General features: G+C 40.2%; 1 protein-coding gene across 1 annotated transcript in view; it reads left to right on the top strand.

Annotated features, from left to right (window-relative positions):
* Corin (corin, serine peptidase) overlaps positions 1-20,057 on the top strand; it is a 174,417-nt gene that overhangs the window by 40,008 nt on the left and 114,352 nt on the right. The window contains exon 5 of the mRNA XM_035453040.1: positions 16,492-16,676. Coding sequence (XP_035308931.1) covers positions 16,492-16,676 — 185 coding nt within the window. The remainder of the gene's footprint in view (positions 1-16,491; positions 16,677-20,057) is intronic.

The following is a 20,057-nucleotide window of genomic DNA, read 5'->3' as shown; positions in this document are numbered from 1 at the left end:
TAAGCATCCATATAGTAGTTGATGTTGTTGGGAGCACACTCAACTGCTGTCTCAGTGAGAGTCTGATGGAAGGAAAAAATGTACCCAAAGGGATAGCTGAAATGTTTATTGGTGAAGCTGTTTATGGAGGTGTGGGAGGGGGAGAGAACAATTTGATGAAGAGAAGCACCAAGATCTCATGATGAGAGGGCATAGTGCTACTAACAAAATCTCCACAAAATCTCGAAGAAAAGAAAGAGCTTGAAGCAATTGGAAACTTATAGATTTGGGTGGCGTGGAGGTCTCCAGATTGACCCATCCCAGGGGCTATGACCCAAGGGCATAGATAGAGGAGATGGAATAAACACCCAACCCCCTTCTCCAATCATCCTGTCTGCCAGAGAATTTACTCACTAGCAAGGGACAAAGGGATCCAGTGCAATGGATGAGATCCAAAATCTCATTAAACATCATCAGCTAAGAAGCCCCAAATCTAATTTAAATCAATTATGAGTGGCATTCTGGATGGTTCTTCTCATCAACAAAAGGACCCAGTATTGGGGTGGTAGACGAGATGTGGAGGCACAAACAGGGACTATTCAGTAAGATAGAAATAATTTTTAATAACAGTCGATCAACCCCAAGAATGTCATGATTACGTGAAGCACTCAATGTGTATTTGGAGAACTTCGAAGTATGTGCTAAGTACCTATTCACATACAACTTTGATTACTTCCTAGATTGAAATTTTAGGAGCTTTTCAGAATAGTATTAGTAGAACACATCTCATTTTTCAAGTGCTACCACATCACATGTTATTTATGATAATTTAAGTATGTATCTTTTGTTTTGTTTTGTTTTTCAAGACAGGGTTTCTCTGTGTAGCTTTGGAGCCTATCCTGGCACTCACTCTGGAGACCAGGCTGGCCTCGAACTCACAGAGATCTGCCTGCCTCTGCCTCCCAAGTGGTGGGATTAAAGGTGTGTGCCACCAACGCCTGGCTTTAAGCATGTAGTTTATACACTGCTTAAATAACGTGTGAAACACGTGAATAATATGTGTCAGGCAAGCACCTGTTATTTTAATTGCAAGATGCTGCACCACCATCGATTTGAGGTAGAGCAGAAACAGTGAATGTTGAGCTGTAGAAATAAAGGACTGTAGGCATGTGCAGAATTCAGAGAAACTCGAATTATATGGGAGTCAGGTTCAGAAGTTGTTTTCATGGTACACAGAAAGAGAAGCAGGATTTGATCTTCTTGTGGGTTACACTCTGGTATGTTGTGTGGGCTGTGGATATGAGTCAGTATCATAGTGCTGGCCTCATGCCCTGCATTGTGGGGGAAAAAAAGATGGTCACCAAGAGATGCTTAATTTTCCCAGACTGTGGCAGCATAGTTGGTGGTTGCATTGGTTTTCTTGGGTTGCTTTAACAAATCGCCACCTGCTGTGTGGTTTAAATAACATAAGTGTCTTCTCCCAGAGTTCTAAAGGCTGAAAGTCCAAGAGTCTGCAGGGCTGTCTGGTTCCCAGGATTCTATGGGGGAGAATTCATCTTTCCCTTTGCTAGTTTTCTATTATTTCTGTTCCTTTGTCTTGGACCCATGTTTCTCCAGTTCCCGCCTCTGCCATCATGAGAATTCCCTGACTGTCTACAGCTCTTCCTCTTCTATGTCCCGTAACTCAGGCAGGGCTCATTCACAAAATCTAAGATAAAAGCTTCCCCTCAAGATCCTTGATTATCTCCACAAAGCCCTGTTTCCCAGTGAGGTGACATTCCTTGTTCTTCAGAGTAAGGTGTGGACCTCTTCCTTTGAGACACTGGCTGGGAAAGCAGGCTAAAGGAGCTGTGTGTCATGGCTTCTTCATCCACAAGAGATAAATAATAGTTATACTTACGTTACAAAATTCATGTGAGGATTTGATGACACATAGGGCTTGGGACACTGCCTGGCTCTTAGAAAGAGCTCAATATGTTAGCGGTAACTATGAAGTGGTGATTTGTGGAGGACAAGAATAATGAAGTGGGGACCACAAAAAGTACTTCAAATATATACACTGCGTGTGAAAGATCTAAAAAATAAATAAGGAGGTAAATAAATAATTGGAGTGCTCCTTTGCTTAAAATGAAATCATATAAAATGCCAGAGGTTTTTTTGTTGTGTTTTTGCTTTTTTTGTTGTTTTTTCCTGAGCTGGATTCTCATCTCATTTATGTTTAATTTTCAAGAATTTCCCTTATATCTTTTTAGATTAACTCCTCTGTGGATTCATACGTGCACACAGAAAGACAACGAAAAAGGGTGTATTCAGAGTCTTGGAACCCCTAGGTTCATTATGATGATCCTCTTTATTCTAACTCAGTCTCTGCTTGAATAAACACTTTGAGCTGCCCACAGTTTCCAGGGCACTTTAAGATAAATTTGCTTTTCCCTTGACCTGATTTATCCTTTGATAACTGCACTAATATGAGAGTTTTCCATTTTCTGTTATAATGAATAATAATTTACAGTTGCTTTCTAAGTGTTCTTTGGGGACTTCTCCTATTTTTATTATTATATTTTGTCTTATAATTGTACTGTTAGACCATGCTTCCTGCTGTCATTTAGTGTGTACATGGGGACTGTAACCTAATTCAATAAGCAGAATAAGTTTAGCAAAGTAAATGTATTGTACAAAATCATTATAAGGTCAAACATATTTTTCTTGTGTTTCACTATTTTGTGTCATCTATTCAATAGTACCACACTATTCAAATAAAGGAAAAGAGTTTGCTTTCTAACCTGGAGAAAATAGTTACTTAATAACATTTAAAATTTAATTTTAAAAGACTATACTGGGATGTATAAACAGTATAGTTTTTAACCCAATTCTCTGAGACCACAGATACTATTTAACTACATTTTCTGTTGGAAGAATGGACTTGAATGGTCTTTATTTTGGACTGTGATTGCTTTGACCAAATGTGTGTTGACATACTACAACACAGTCTAGTTGAAAGGCAGGAGGACTTTTGACTCAGTGAAGCATATCTAAAAGTATAAAATTTTAACTGATAAACTATTGGAATGGCTCTAAAGTCAGGAAGTAAGAAGGTGTTGCTTAAAGATATCAAGTATCCAGGTGGTGTTGGCACATGCCCTTAATACCAGCACTCGAGAAGCCAGGACAGGCATATCTCTGTGAGTTTGAGGCCAGTCTGGTCTACAAAGTGAGTTCCAGGATGGCCAGGGCTATAGAGAAACCCTGTCTTGAAAAACCAAAACAACAACAACAAAAATAAAGATATCATGTAGCGAGCAAGCAAATATTGGTTGGCTAAAAGAGTGTCAGATGTTGATGGCCTTTTGATATATGAAATACATGCCAAGTTTTGGTGTACTTTTGACAGGCAAATGTCACCTTCTCCTACCTCCTTCAGCTGACTTGTCATTTTATCAGCCCTGAGAGGATGTTAGTATAATCCTTGACTTAGTGTGTATAAGATTCTCCAGAAACCTTGCTGACTTCTCATCAGTCCGTTCACATTTTCTACCATGTTGCAGGGAAGGTCCTTATTGTGATTGATGGGTTAAAGTAAGGAAATTGATGTGTCAGTTATTGATCTTTCTCCTCAGGGGTACTGACCTGTGACTTGTCTTTAGCAGAAATACCCAGGGCAAGGAAATGAAAATTCTTTATGTATGTAGATAACTTGAGATTAAAGATCATACTCAAATGTAGGACCATTTTCCATGGTAGTCTAGATTCCTATACGTTTGTGTTGGAGAGTAAATGAATGTCCTCAAATGAAGATTTGTGTGTGTGTGTGTGTGTGTGTGTGTGTGTGTGTGTGTGTGTGTGTGTTATTGGTTGTAGAGGTCAGAGGTCAACCTCAGTGTCATTCCTTGGGAACCAGATGCCTTATTTTCAGAGACAGTGTCTGTCACTGGCTTGAAGCTTGTAGAGTAGATAGGCTGGCCAGTCAGCAAGCTCCAGGCATCCTCTTCCTTTCACTTCCTGGTGTTGGGGTTACAAGCATGTGGGCATCATGCCCACTTTTTTTTAAAAACACCAATTCTAAGAATTGAACTCAGGTCCCCTTGCTTATGTGGCAAGCCCTTTACTGACTGAAAAAATATTTCTGAAAATGCCTTGTCATGTTACAGCCAGTGTCCAGGGCACTTATACTTCAGCCAGGGCAGTGATGAGTTCCTTTACTTTTCTCTCCAACAGTTCTTGGTATCAACTGTATGTGACTAGAACTTAGAAATAATACTTATATTTTGACTTGAAGACCCTTATCATTGGTGTCACTTTATTATACATAAAAATCAAAACAGTTGCAAAGTAATGTCACAGTTGTAAATTGCTTTTGGTATTTGTTCATCTCTTATCCCATGGGTCTTGGTAATTGTGCTAAATACTAAAGATAATAAGCGTCCCATCAGTTAGAAGGCATGGCTTTGATATTCTTTCAGGAGTTATTTTGTGACTCTTTGTTATTCCTGGTCACTTAAATCAACTTGTATTTATCTGTTGGTATTTCCTTGAGTTTTTCTGTCCTAAGAGAAAAACCCTAGAGTTGTCAAATCAATAAGACAATCAATCCATCTGTGGGTGTTTTATCCATTTTACTGACACTTTCCTATTACATGGGGAAAATGTAAATACTGACTAGCCTGTGTAAACTTTGTTGCCCTGAGGAAGGAGGAGTCTGGGAGGCAGAGAAGGTTTGCACCCTTATTCACCTCCCTCAACTGGGGAGTGGGCACTGTGGTGATGGTTCTCCTTCTACATTTGCTACTGACAGCTTTATTCCCAGTGGTGCCTAAGTCATTCTCTGTATATTTCACCATTTATTCAACAGGCACCTGGGTGTCCCCACTTGTAGACTAGGGAGACAGCTGCAAATAAAATACCCAGGAACCATTGGCACCATGGAAGTTTACATTGTTTTGGTAGGAAATAAACAAGTCAGCAAATCAATCTACAGATGGACACCTTAATATTGAGATCATTTCTTATTTTGGCTCAAGAAGTCTATGATAGTAACTTTCACTTGAGTGGAAATTATGTTTGCTCTCCCCCATAAGTGGTGACTGATTTTTCTTCCATCTAAATTGTGTTCTTATGCAGAAGCCCCCTGAGACAAATACAAAGAACAACCCACAAAATGTGTCATGGCTACATTTGCTGATTCTGAATTATAAAGACTCCTACCAGATTTTAAACTAATAATAGTTAAACCATCTATTCGAATGCCATCGTGTTTCCTCCCTCAACAAGTATTTATTGGGGCCTCATTGGGTGTGAGGCACACAGCTGTGTGTGGCTAGTCCTCATTTATTTCTTCACAGCCAGTTGCCACATGCCTCTGCTCCAACTCTTCCCTAGTCACTCTTTCAGCAGTGATCACATTCCTGACTTCTGTTCTACTCACCCCAGGGAAGCCACCAGTCGGAGATCAGAATGCAGGACAGACATGTTGGCTAGTGATCACTCATGTTCCTCTCTGCCAAGTTGCAGATATTGGGTGCATCATATTATGATAGGCCATGGTTCCTTCCCTGGATGCCTCTCCCTAAGTTCCATAATTCACCCCTTTACTTTTTAAACTTAGGTGTCAGTAGCTCCTGGCCTGAGACCATTACACTAACCCTTGCTGGTGTTAGGAAACCCTGCCTTTGTCAGTGATTCTTTCACTGAATTCCATGCAGTGCTCCAACTTTAGTGAGCCATCTTTTCCCTGCTGGAACCATGGTTATTGAAAATAAAGACAAGACAACAATGGTGCTGGTTGTTAGAGTTCCAGACTAAAGTGAGTGAGGGACATTCTGACTCCTTCCGTTATCTCTTTTCTAATGGGAGACAGTGGCAAAGACAAGCCTTTCACCTGAACGCTTCTTCATCTCCATGCCTAGTGCAGGTGGAGACCAAGCAAGCATCCTGTCTCTCTCTTATACAACATGTAAGGTTTCTTTAGTCACTTGATATGCTTGTTGGCCACTCACAGTGACACCAACCCACCTGTTGTTTTGCCCTTTCCAGCAATGGTGATGCTTTCATATTCTTGTGTCACGGTGACTCATATGGGAAAGAGGTCACAGTGCTTGGTCCTGTGACCTCCTCTTTAATTTTTAAACTTCTTGCATCAGAAAAGGAGGAAGTGGAGGCATGTGATCTTACAAGACTCTTCAGTCATGAGCAGTGTCTTCATGGCTGAGGAAGGGTCACAGCTCTGGGAGATACACAACTCTTGACTTTGTGAGCATTGGTCACTGAACAGCTTGGACTAAAAAACTCAAACTGGAATTGCATTAAAAATGATTGTTAAGGTCTCATCCATGAATACTACATGGAGCTCAGTAAACATGACTTTGAGAAAGAGATGTGCCAAGGAAAAGATGGCTGGGTTACACATTATCACACTTTCAGTGGCTTAAAACAACTCACATGTGTTACATCACTACTTCCATAAATAGGAACCATGGGGTTGCTTAGCTGACTCCTCTGCTCCAGAGGCTCAGAGTGAATTAAGGTGTTGACTAGAGCAGAGGTTTTATCTGAAGGTTTGACTGGGGAAGGATCCATTTCTGAGTTCATGAGTTATTAGAAGAGCTTTATTTTCTCAAAGTCTGTTGGGCAATGGGTTGCCCTTAAGGCCAACCATGTAGTTTCCTTATGTATGGCAACTTGTTTTGTCAAAGCCAGCAAGGGAGAAAGTAGTGGAGGTGTGAATAAGAGGGAAGTCACAATCATATGTAGCTCAATAATGAAATGACATTCAATTGGTTTTTATGATTGAAAGGAAGTCAATAGGCCAGTACATACTCAAGAGAGGGGCTTCCACAGGCAGGAACAGTAGAAAGCAGAAATCATAGGTAATATTTTAAGTTTTTCCTGATGCAAAGCATCTTCCCTGCACCCACAAGAGTTTTTTATTATTATTTTTCAACTTTTTAATTTGAATTAGAAACAGGATTGATTTACATGACAATCCCAGCTCCCTTCTCCCACCCACACTCCCCTACCACCACTCCCCACAACTCAACCCCTATCTATCCCATATCCTTTCTGCTCTCCCTGGATGGTGAGGCCTTCCATAGGGTGTCATCAGTGTCTATTGTATCCTTTGGGATAGGGCCTAGGTCCACCCCAGTGCATGTTGGCTCAGGGAGTATTCCTCTATGTGGAATGGGCTCCCAAAATCCACACCTAAGCTAGGGATAATTACTGAACTTCTACAGGAGGTCCTGTAGATTTTCGAGGTTTCCTCACAGAAACCCATGTTCCTGGGGTCTGGATCAGTTCCATGCTGGTATTCCAGCTATCAGTCTGGGGACCAAGAGTCCCCGATGTTCAGTTCAGCTGTTTCTGTGGGTTTTACCAGCCTGGTCTGGATCCTTGTGCTCTTCACTCGTCCTTCTCTGAATCTGGGTTTCAGTTCAGTTTGGTGATTAGTTTTGGGTGTCTGCTTCTACTTCCACCAGCTGCTGGATGTAGGCTATAGGATGGCATAAATTAGTCATCAATCTCATTATCAGGGGTAGGGCATTTAAGGTAGCCTCTCCTCTGTTGATTAGATTGTTAGTTGGTGTCATCTTTGTAGTTCTCCAGACATTTCCCTAGTGCCTGATTTCTCTTTGAATTTATAATGTCTCCCTCTATTATATTATCTCTTATCTTGCTCTCTTCTGTTCTTCCCCCAATTCAACCTCCGTGCCCCATCATGTCTTCCTCACCCCTCCTCTTCTCCCCTTCTCATTCTCCTAGTTCCCTCTCCCCTCCCCCCATGCTCCCAATTTGCTCAGGAGATCTTGTCCCTTTCCCCTTCTCCAGGGGACCATATATGTCTCTCTTAGGGTCCTCCTTGTTTACCAGCCTCTCCGGGAGCCTGGACTTCAGGTTGGCAATCCTTTACTCTATGTCTAAAATCCATATATGAGTGAGTACATACAATGCCTGCCTTTTTGAGACTGGGTTACCTTGCTCAGAATTCTTTCTTTGAATTCCATCCATATTCCTGCAAATTTCAAGATTCCATTGTTTTTTTTCCGCTGAGTAGTACTCCATTGTGTAAATGTACCACATTTTCTCTATCCATTTTTTGGTTGAGGGGCATCTAGGCTGCTTCCAGTTTCTGGCTATTACAAATAAGGCTGCTATGAACATAGTTGAACAGATGTCCTTGTTGTAGGAATGTGCTTCTTTTGGGTATATGCCTAAGAGTGGAATTGCTGGATCTTGTAGACTGATTTCCATTTTCTTGAGGAGTCGCCATACAGATTTCCAAAGTGGCTGTACCAGTTGGCACTCCCAGCAGCAGTGGAGGTGTGTTCCCCTTTCTCCACATCCTCTCTAGCATGAACTGTCATTGGTGTTTTTGATTTTAGCCATTCTGACAGGAGTAAGATGGTATCTCAGAGTTGTTTTGATTTGCATTTCCTTGATGGCTAAGGATGTTGTATACTTTCTTATGTGTCTTTTTCAGTCATTTTAGATTCCTCTGTTGGGAATTGTCTATTTAGTTGTGTACCTCACTTTTTAATTGGATTATTTGGTGTTTTGGAGACTAGCTTCTTGAGTTCTTTGTGTATCTTGGAAATCAGCCCTCTATCAGATTTGGGATTGGTGAATATCTTTTCCCAGTCTGTGGGCTGCTGTTTTGTTTTGCTGTCTCCTTTGCCTTACAGAAGCTTCTCAGTTTCAGGAGGTCCCATTTATTAATTGTTGACCTCGGTGTCTGTGCTACTGGTGTAATGTTCAGGAATCAGTCTCCTGTACCAATTAATTCAAGGGTATTTCCCACTTTGTATTCTAATAGGTCCAGTGTAGCTGGATTTATGTTGAGGTCTTTGATCCATTTTGACTTAAGTCTTGTCCAAGGTGATAGGCTTGGTTCTAAATGCAGTCTTCGACATGTCTGCAACCAGTTATGCCAGCACCATTTGTTGAAGATGTTCTCTTTGTTCCATCGTATAAATTTGGATTGCTTATCAAAAATCAGGTGTTCGTAGGTGTGTGGGTTAATATCAGGGTTTTCAACTCTATTCCATTGTTCTACTTGTCAATTTTTGTGCCAATACCAAGCTGTTTTCAGGACTATAGCTCTGTAATAGAGCTTGAAGTCAGGGATGGTGATGCCTCCAGAAGTTCCTCTATTATACAGGGTTGTTTTAGCTATCCTGGGTCTTTTGTTTCTACATATAAAGTTGAGAATTGTTCTTTCAAGGTCTGTGAAGAATTGTGTTGGGATTTTGATGGGGATTGCATTGAATCTGTAGATAGCTTTTGACAAGATTGCCATTTTTACTATGTTGATCCTACCTGTCCAAGATCATGGGAGATCTTTCCATTTTCTGGTATCTTCTTTAATTTCTTCCTTTAGAGACTCAAAATTCTTATGGTACAGGTCTTTCACGTTTTTTTTTTTTTTTGGTTAGTGTTACCCCAAGATATTTTATGTTGTTTGTGGCAATTGTAAAGGGTGATGTTTCTCTGATTTCTTTCTCCACCAATATGTCATTGGTATATAGTAGGGCTACAGATTTTTTGAGTTAATCTTGTATCCTGACACTTTGCTGAAGGTGTTTATCAGCTGTAGGAGTTCCCTAGTAGAGTTTTTCGGGTCACTAATGAAGACTATCATATTGTCTGCAAATAGTGAGAGTTTGACTTCTTCCTTTCCAATTTGTATTCCCTTGATCTCCTTTTGTTGTCTTATTGCTCTAGCTACAACTTCAAGGACAATATTGAAGAAGTATGGAGAGAGTGGACAGCCTTGTCTTGTGTTCCTGATTTTAGAGGAATTGCATTGAGTTTCTCTCCATTTAATTTGATGTTGGCTGTTGGCTGTTGGCTTGCTGTATATTGCTTTTATTATGTTGAGGTATGTTCCTGTTATCCCTGATTTCTTCAAGACCTTTATCCTGAAGGGGTGTTGAATTTTGTCAAAGGCTTTTTCCAGCATCTAGTGAGATGATCATGTATTTTTTTCCTCAGTCTGTTTATATGGTGGATTACATTGATGGATTTTCACAAAAGTTTTAAAACTAAAGTTCTCCTAATATATTTCAAGCATAGTTTATCAAAAGTAGAATTTGACAACTGTGATATGAGATTCTGAGTGGAGAGATTTAACAACATTTAAACAGGACATTTGCCTCAAAGGCATGGTACTACTGTTAATTTCCTGGTTTTTCTAAGGATAGTTATATGAAATGATTGCTTTGGGGAACCCAAGAAGAAGCACTTACATAGCACCTGATGGTGGTTGTTGGGATAACCATGAGACTGCCCTATCTGTCAACTATGTGAGCTGCAACAATGACCAGTGTGGTAACATATACCTATGGGTGTGATAGTGGCAAGAATGTTATGGGAGTAACCAATTGTTTTCTGATTGGATCTAAGACTTGCTCCACAGGAGGAAACATATGACTCAAATTGTAAATCTGGCCTATAACTCTGGGTGAGGGATCTCATAGGCCCCCAGTCTTTCCAACGGACAAATTATCAAACTGATCTCTATAACTTTGTACTCCATATCCATCAATGAATGCAGCTCATACACGTCATCAGAGAAGTTTCTTTGTGCAGTTGATGATGGCTAATGCAGATGGTGGCTGGTCAACATGCAGAGAAGAGAATTAGTGACTTGGCTACAAATGGGCCATCTATTATCGTGTGCCTCCCCCCAGTCAAGGTTCAGGGACCACTCTGGAAAAAAAGGAAAGATTGTAAGAGTCAGAAGTCAGAGAAAACCAGAGTGAAACAGTATCTTCTGGACTTGATGTGACATTGTAGTCATGAACCCACAGCAGCTGTGGCTACCTGCCCAAGACCAAGCTAGTCAACGTTCTAGCATAGAGTGTGAAGAAGATTCTTGAGATCTCACCTCTGAGGACCTGTAAACAGTTGACATTTTTGTGGGGAGGGAGATTCAATTTTCCTCAAGAGTAAGGTCTACAGTAGGTCAAGCACATCCAGTGATGGCCCCTAATTCAGGAGTATAGGAACAACACAAATTAGACTTAGTAGCTTATTAAAAACAAACAGATACAAAATTGGGGGTTAGGAGGTGATGGTGGATCTTATAGGGGAGAAGTGAGGTATCAATTTGATCAGAATATATTGCACGATGGTAGTTACATGAAATTCTCAAAAAAAACTTATATGAAGCATTTCTAAAAAGTAGCTCCAATTGACAGAAAAATGTGATTTATAATTCTTAAAAGCCTACTGGCCATGTTTATTTTGTAGCTCTAGCTTATTTAATAAATTTGTACTTATGAATATCATAAAATTTTTCTAGATAAACATCTATATATCTTTAGATGTATCATAATATAATTTCCTGGATATAAATTTAGCAAGTTTTAGCTATAGATAAGCTTAAGAATACTTTTTGGACTGGGTGTTAGTGGTGCATGCCTTTAATCCCAGCACTCGGGAGGCAGAGGCAGGTGGATCTCTGTGAGTTCAAGACCAGCGTGGTCTACAAGAGCTAGTTCCAGGACAGCCTCCAAAGCCACAGAGAAACCCTGCCTCTAAAAACAACAACAAAAAGAATAATTTTTGGTCAGTTAATTATTTAAAAACATCCTTCCTAATGAAAATACTCCAAGCTTTTATTACCACTGTGTGACAGTGTATTTCCAAACTTATCAAATGTGTCAACAAATAATTGTAGAGGTACATCAGAACTCTCTGGCTTCACTTGAGTTGAAATGCATCAGGACTTTTTTGTACCACACCAAATGTACTTCACACATCAATTAAGAACAATCAGTCTTTCTAAAATAGCCATTCTGATAGCCAAAGTGAACCTTCCCTTGTGTTGAGCACTGTTTTCCAGTTACCAGAGTGTTGTTGCTTGGATATAGATACTTATATTCCAAAATAGTGTAGCCTGTCTCACCACCCTGTTCCCTGTGATGAAAAGCAAAGTGCATCCACTCTTCACAGGCAGCTGAATTTCAGGCACAATAAGAACAAAAGGCTCCTCATTTGCTCACTGTTTGCAAGGGCTCAGAGTTATTAATACTCTACCCCCAGCTCACATATTCCAGTACAGCAATGCAAAACTCATGGGGTTTCAGTCAGTTACACCTCTGTTTTTATTAGAAAGAAAATTATTTTACATGTCAATCCCAGGCCCCTCTCCCTCCTCTCCTTCTCTGCCCCCCCCAACTAATGCCCTACCCATCCCATACCCTTTCTGCGCCCCAGGAAGGGTGAGGCCATCCATAGGGGGGGTCTTCAAAGTCTGTCATATTCTTTGGGATAGGGCCTAGGCCAACCCCCTTGTGTCTAGGCTCAGGAGTATCCCTCCATGTGGGATGGGCTCCTAAAGGCCATTCCTATGGTAGCGATAAATACTGATTCACTACAAGAGGCCCCATAGATTTCCAAGGTCTCCTCACTGACACCCACATTCAGGGGGTCTGGGTCAGTAGTCCCATGCTGGTTTCCCAGCTATCAGTCTGGGGACCAAGAGTTTTCCCTTGTTCAGGTCAGCTGTTTCTGTGGGTTTCACCCGCCTGGGATAGACGCCTTTGCTCATCAGTCCTCCTTTTCTGCATCTGGATTTCAGTTCAGTTCAAGGTTTAGCTGTGGGTGTCTGCTTCTACTTCCACCAGCTGTTGGATGAAGGCTATACAATGGCATATGAATTAGTCATCAATCTCATTATCAGGAGAAGGCATTTAAGGTAGCCTCTCTTCTGTTGCTTAGATTGTTAGTTGGTGTCATCGTTGTAGCTCTCCAGACATTTCCCTAGTGCCTGATTTCTCTTTGAACTTATAATGTCTCCCTCTATTATATTATCTCTTATCTTGCTCTCTTCTGTTCTTCCCCCAACTCAACCTCCCTGTCCCATCATGTCATCCTCACCCCTCCTCTTCTTCCCTCCTCATTCTCCTAGTTCCCTCTCCCCTCCCCCCATGCTCCCAATTTGCTCAGGAGATCTTGTCCCTTTCCCCTTCTCCAGGGGACCATATATGTCTCTCTTAGGGTCCTCCTTGTTTACCAGCCTCTCCGGGAGCCTGGACTTCAGGTTGGCAATCCTTTACTCTATGTCTAAAATCCATATATGAGTGAGTACATACAATGCCTGCCTTTTTGTGACTGGGTTACCTTGCTCAGAATGGTTTCTTCTAGTTCCATCCATTTACCTGCGAATTTCAAGATGCCATTGCCTTTTTATCTTCCACTGAGTAGTACTCCATTGTGTAAATGTACCACATTTTCTCTATCCATTCAGTTGAGGGGCATCTAGGTTGTTTCCAGGTTCTGGCTATTACAAATAAGGCTGCTATGAACATAGCTGAACAGATTTCCTTGTTGTAGGAATGTGCTTCTTTTGGGTATATGCCTAAGAGTGGAATTGATGGATCTTGTGGTAGACTAATTCCCATTTTCTTGAGGAATCGCCATGCAGATTTCCAAAGTGGCTGTACCAGTTGGCACTCCCACCAGAAGTGGAGGAGTGTTCCCCTTTGTCCACAACCTCTCCAGCATAAACTGTCATTGGTGTTTTTGATTTTAGCCATTCTGACAGGAGTAAGATGGTATCTCAGAGTTGTTTTGATTTGCATTTCCCTGATGGCTAAGAATGTTGAACACTTTCTTATGTGTCTTTCAGCCATTTTAGATTCCTCTATTAAGAATTGTCTATTTAGTTCTATACCCCACTTTTAAATTGGACTATTTGGTGTTTTGGAGACTAGCTTCTTGAGTTCTTTGTAAATTTTGGAGATCAGCCCTCTGTCGGATGTGGGGGTCAGTTACATCTCTTTGGAAACACTCTAGACATTGTTTCCTAGGTGCTTATTTTAGAACAGATGGTCTGATGGTATTTTAGTAGTTCTATATCTTCTCAGCACAAAGTTTGAGAAAAATGTCCATTACTTCTTACAGTTCATCAAGGTTGATGGGGTTATCATGGCTTCAGTGCTCCTCTGAGAAACATGCTCTCAACAGTGAACTTAAACTTAAAAAGTGTCCATAATAAGGGAATTATGGGAAATGGTCCAAACAGGAGCTCTTCCAAATTGCTCGTTTTTCAACTGGGGAAAGTGAGTCTTTGGCATGATTGAACTGTTGGTTCAAGGTTAGACAGTATCAGAGTATCCATGGGAGGGTCTGGGGTGGGGGACTTAGGAAAATGAGCATGGTAGAGGGTGAGAGTCCATGATTATGAGTTAGTTTCTGAGTTAAAGACTTAACTTCAGGACATGAAAAAACGGCTACTGGGCTCCTGTGTGAAACTTCATCATCACTGCTGATGCTGAGAAAAAACACAGGATGGTGAAGAATAAGTGGCCTCAGAAGTGAAGAAAGTTCCCATAACCTTTGGGGAGACTTGTTCACTCTTAGTTCTTTCTATAAATATCTAATTGTGGCTTGAATGAAAATGGCTATAATATGTTCATATGTCTGAATACTTAGTTTTAATATTAGTACTGTTGGTGGAACTGTTTGAAGGATTAAGGGGTGTGTGTTGGAGAAGGTGTGTTACTTAGGGCAGGCTTTGAAGTTTCAAAAGCCCTCCCTCACCTTTCCCAGTTATCTCTGTCTCCTGCTTGTGGATCCAAGACATGAGCCCTCAGCTGTTCTTGATGCCATACCTTTGTTCTGCCATCATGGACTCTAACCCTTTGAAACTGTAAGCCCCAAATTAAATGTTTTCTTTTACATTTTTCCTTACTCATGTTTCTTATTACAGCAATAGTAACACTAAGACACTAATATATTCCTGAATGAGTATCAGCACTAATTCATGTTTTATGTTCTCAATGTTACTTGTTCAAGTGCAAACCTCTTCCTGTATCTTCAGTATCAAATTTAGTTACATATTAATTTAAATAGATTATTTTAAAAGACAATTTTAGGGGCCTGGTGAGATGGCTTGGCTATTAAGAGCTCTGGCTGCTCTACCAGAGGTCCTGAGTTCAATTCCCAACAACCATATGGTGGCTTACAAACTTCTGTAATGAGATCTTGGGTCCTCTTCTGCAGGCAGACATATAGGCAGAACACTGTATACAAAATCTTTTTAAAAAGGTAATTTTAATATGATTTTTTAAAGATTTTTTATTAGAATGTCATTGCTGAGAGATGCCTGTTGGTGAAGGCATGCAATATCAGCAGCTTGGTAGCTTGATAAAGGATGATCACAAGTTTATGGTCTGCTAAGGCCATCGAAGAGTTCAAGGCCAGCATGGGCAACTTAGTGAGATCTCATCTCAAAATAGGGACAGAGAATGGGAAATGTGGGATCAGCAGCATGAGCAATGCCCTGAGTATGACCCCATCACCACCACACTATGTAAATGCTGAAAATTCCTTCTCCACTTCTTAGCAAGATCTTTCCTTCAAGGATCTCAAAACCCATGTTAGAGCCAGTCTAACTCCTGGATGGCAGGTCCCATCATGTTTCTGTAATCTATGGAACAATAGGGTATGCTATACAAGCTGGTTTGATCAAGGAGTATGTAAGGTCCAGTATCATATGAGAACAGACCTTGTTAGTGTATAGATCAAGGCCTGGAAGCTCACACACCTGCTTTCTCTTCCTATCTCTGCCGTCACAAAGACAGCAGTAACAAGTGTGTGACATTTGAACCTGCCCCAGAGTCTTCATGGGTCTGTGCTTCCCAGGAAAGATTTACTATAGAGATCAAACACTATGATTCTGTCATATCAAGATTTGAAATAGTTGTTTTCATGGGACTCAGACAAAGTTTCTGTTTCTTTCAAAATTTCCTTAAAATCCTCTGAAATGCTCTTGGTAAGACTCACAAGGATAAAAGATACAGCCTACAGATGTAAGCCTGATAAGGCCACTTGGCTCTGAGAGGAGACCAGTCTAGTCTTGACATTGCTAGAGTTTAGGTTAACATCCCCAGAGCAAACCTGGGATCCAGGAGTGTTTGGTTACATACAACAAGGATGGGGGCAAGCTCCTGGGACATTGATGTTTTTACTATTGCCAGTGGCTCACATATTTTACTCTGAAGAATACAAAACAGAAGTCTAGTAAGATTTTTTAAGCATATAAGATTTTCTGAGTTGCAGCTTGTCTGGATAAGGTTTCCATGAAAACCATGGAGGATAAAGAACAGTTTTCTCTATTTGGCTCTAAGACAAAGTTTGGATTTCTCAAAGGAAAGATAAAAAATAAGAGTAATATACTTTTTGACCTACTTTTGCTCTTTCAAATTGGGGGCCTTCCCTTTTTCTGTTGAGTAGATATTTTAACACAAGAAGCTAAAAAACAATTATTTGGGGAAATGCTTCTATGAGAGATTACTGAGTTATGTGTTGTGAAACTAGCTTATTATCTTCAGAATTGGGTGGCTGAAATTGTCATAGGACTGAATATGGAATTTTAAGTTGCTGACTGTAGATAAGAAATGTGAGTTAATAGTCCACATTAACTTGCTGCTGGCTGGCTTTAATACCATTATTATTGTCTTGAGGACTGTTCTATAATGATATTAAAACCTTCCTTTTCTTTCTGTTTAGGCGTGGCCTCCTGCCCTGTAGATCCTTCTGTGAGGCTGCAAAAGAAGGCTGTGAGTCTGTACTGGGGATGGTGAACTTCTCCTGGCCAGATTCCCTCAGATGCTCTCAGTTTACAGACCACACTGAGAACAGCAGCAATGTCAGCAAGATCTGCTTCTCACTGCAGCAGGAACATGGAAAGCAATGTAAGTATCTGTGATTTCTGTTAAATTCAGATATACCACCCACTTAGAAACAGCTACATAAATAGGTGTACTGTCTAATATGGTTTAAAAAATGAACAGACTTCAGATTAAAATGCAGGATATTAACAACACCTAGAAATGCCCTCTGTAGGCCTCTTGGTTGTCTTATCTTTGCCAAAAAAAATTCTGTCCTGACTCCTATCACCTTAGCTAGCTTTGCTTATTACTGAACTTCATGTAAACAAAATAGTTAAATAATATGTGATAGTTCTGTATCTCTCTGTATTTGCTTAACATTATGCTTGAGCAATGCATTGTATTTATTGCAGGTTCCATTTCTTCTCACTGCATGTAGTGCTCTAGTACTTAACATTACATTTGAGCAATTCATTATGTTGATTGCAGGTTCCATTTCTTCTCACTGCATGCAGTACTCCTAATACTCCATTATACAACAATCTATTTCTCTTGTCTGCTATTGATGGACATTTAGGTTATGTGCAATTTCAGTTATGATGAAGAACAATGCTGTTACTATTTTCACACATGTCTTTGGTCAAACATAGTTGTGGGCTTGTTCAGCCAAAATAGTTCTCTAAATAGTTGTATGGACTTATACTCCTGGAATCTATGTGTGAGAGATCAGCTTGTTCTCATCTATTCCCAACAATGGCATTTTCAGTCTCTCTCATTTTTACATTTTTGGTGAGAGGATTGAGGCATCTCACTGTGATTTTCAGTTGTTTTTCCCTGAGGAATTTTATCATATTTTTAAAAATGTATAACTGTTTCACGATCCCTCCTATGGTACAAATATTTGTCTATGTCCCAATGGTGTCATTAATTTACAGTTCCATATGCAGAGTGGATGTATCTCATTATAGTTTTGATCTGAAATGTTGCACAGAGACTCATTTGCTAACAGCTTGTCTACTGGCCCGCAGCACTGTTGAGAGTCTCTGGAGCCTTGAAGAGGTGGAGTACAGTAGAACGAAGTTGGGTATCTGGTGTATGAACTGAGTACTGGGATTCTGGCCTCTTCTTTCTGTTTTTGCTTCCTATCCTCCATAAGGTGAACAGCCTCATCTACCATGTGCCTTTGCCATTATATTTTACCTTTAAATAGTCTCAAAGTATTGTGGGTGACCATGAACTAAAATCTCTAAACTCTGAGGAGACAAAATAATTTCTCCTACATTTAAACTGTTTATTTCAGGCATTTTGAGGCTTTATAGAGACACAAAGCTGACTAAATATAGATGGTACTTATTGTGTAGTTGTATTGCAAAGATCTCTGATTGTGCTTCCCCATTTCCAACACTTATGCGTCTTATTTTCATAGGATAGAAAAAGAGTTATTTTTATTAATTATTTGAAATTCTCATATGATTTACTTTGATCATATTCACTCCTCCTCTTCCAACTCCTTTCAGATCCATTGTTTCCCTGTCCACCCAACTTTGTGTCTTCATTTAAAAAATAACCTACTGAGTCTGATTTCTGCTGCCCATATACTCTTGGGTGTTTGGCCATCCACTAGAATGTAGTCAACGTAAAAGGTGCTAGATCCTTAAAAAAAATGGACTCTGCCTCTCCCAATGGCTCTCAGTTGCTAATAGCTCCTCAGCTATTAGCAGGGTAAGATTTCATGCCTACTTCCTTACTTCATTCTGAGATTTGGTCTGGCTTAAGCTTGCTTGGGTCTTGTGCATATATCACAACCACTGTGAGTCTATAGTTGCAATTTCCAAGCTGTGTCCAGAAAACATGGTTTCCTGTAGTCATCCACTGCCTTTGGCCTCACTGTCTTTCTATCCCTTATTCCATAGTGATCACTGAACTTTGGAGCGGGTATGATATAAATGTTCCATTTCAGGCTGAGCACTCAGCAATCTCCTCTTGTCAGTGCCTTGACCAGTTGTGAGTCTCTGTGTCAGTCTCCATCTAAAGAAGCTTCTCTGATGAGGACTGAGAGATGCACTAGTCCTTGGGTATAACAGAAAGTTATCGGGAGTCATTTTAATAATATGTTCATTTAAAGAATAATAGTAGTAGGTTCTGTCCTATGGCCTATGATCTCTTTACTCATAGGTTATTGGTCTCTACCACAGTGCCATGTATGAGTTCCATACTGTGGAACAGACTTTAACTCCAATCAGAAGGTTGATGGTTACCCCCACAGCATTTGTGCTACTGTTGTGCTACCAGTGGGCATGTCTTTCCAGGACAGTCATTGTTATAGCTCACAGGGCTCACAGCTGGGTCAGACTGATAATTACCTTTCTCCTCTGATAGTACACATAGCACCTTCCATCACTATGAAATCTAGCCATTAGGGATGAAGCTTCCAGGTGTGTACTGCATTGATTTTTCCCATGTTCTAGGACTCAAGTATGTGGTTCAGCAATAGAGTCTTACTGTTTATGGAAGGATCCAATGGATACTCTTAGATTTGGGAACTCCTATGTGTAGTTTTATTTTGAGGATGGGAGGCTTTATTTGGCTTACATTTTCAAATCACCGTCCATCATTGAGGGAGGTTAGAGCAGGAACTCACTCAGAAACTTCAAAGAAGGAACTGAAGTAAAGACCATGGAGGCATGCTGTTTACTGGTTTACTCCCTCAGATTTGCTCATCTATTTTTCTTCTATAAACCAGGTTCACCTGCCTAGGGATGGCTGTTCCCACAGTGGGATGGGCCCGCCTACATCAACTTGAAACTAAGAAACTGTATCATAGACATGGCTTAGTTGAGATTTATTCTTCCAAGATGGACCTAGGTTGGTGTCATTATTTTTAATTTAGAAAAATTTGAAAAGCAAAATATAATTATATTATTTCCACTTTTCCTTTCTTCTCTCTAACCCCTCCCATGTACCCCCATTGCTCTTTCATGGTCATGGTCTCTGGCATATTTTACTTTAATTGATATATATATATATATATATATATATATATGTATATATATATGTGTGTGTGTGTGTGTGTGTGTGTGTGTGTGTATACTTATAATTTAACATATGTGTGTTATGTTCCTAAAAATGTAAAAATATACTTGTTCTGTATAATACAGCTTTTTAAAATCATAAGTGGTTTTGTATTTTACCAAAAGCTTTCTTTATGTCTATTAAGGTGATCGGTTGTTTTGTTCCTATTAGGCTATATGGTAATAACTCCATATTCATTTAGACATTGGTGATGCTCTCTTTCTTGGTACGTGTAAGAGAGAGTGAGTACCAGGTTTCAGTACAAAAATGTGAGTATAACTGTTATGGCCCTGGAGCTGCAAAGATCTCAGGAAGCCAGGCTACCTGAAGCTGGGATGGTCTGCAGCAGGGTATAGCAATCCTGCTCCTCTCCTAGAGAGCTGTTACAGCGAA

Source organism: Cricetulus griseus (assembly GCF_003668045.3).
Source record: "Cricetulus griseus strain 17A/GY chromosome 1 unlocalized genomic scaffold, alternate assembly CriGri-PICRH-1.0 chr1_1, whole genome shotgun sequence".
Classification (NCBI taxonomy): Eukaryota; Metazoa; Chordata; class Mammalia; order Rodentia; family Cricetidae; genus Cricetulus; species Cricetulus griseus.
The sequence above is the reverse complement of the archived record's forward strand: the minus strand, read 5'-3'. Positions and strand labels throughout refer to the sequence as shown.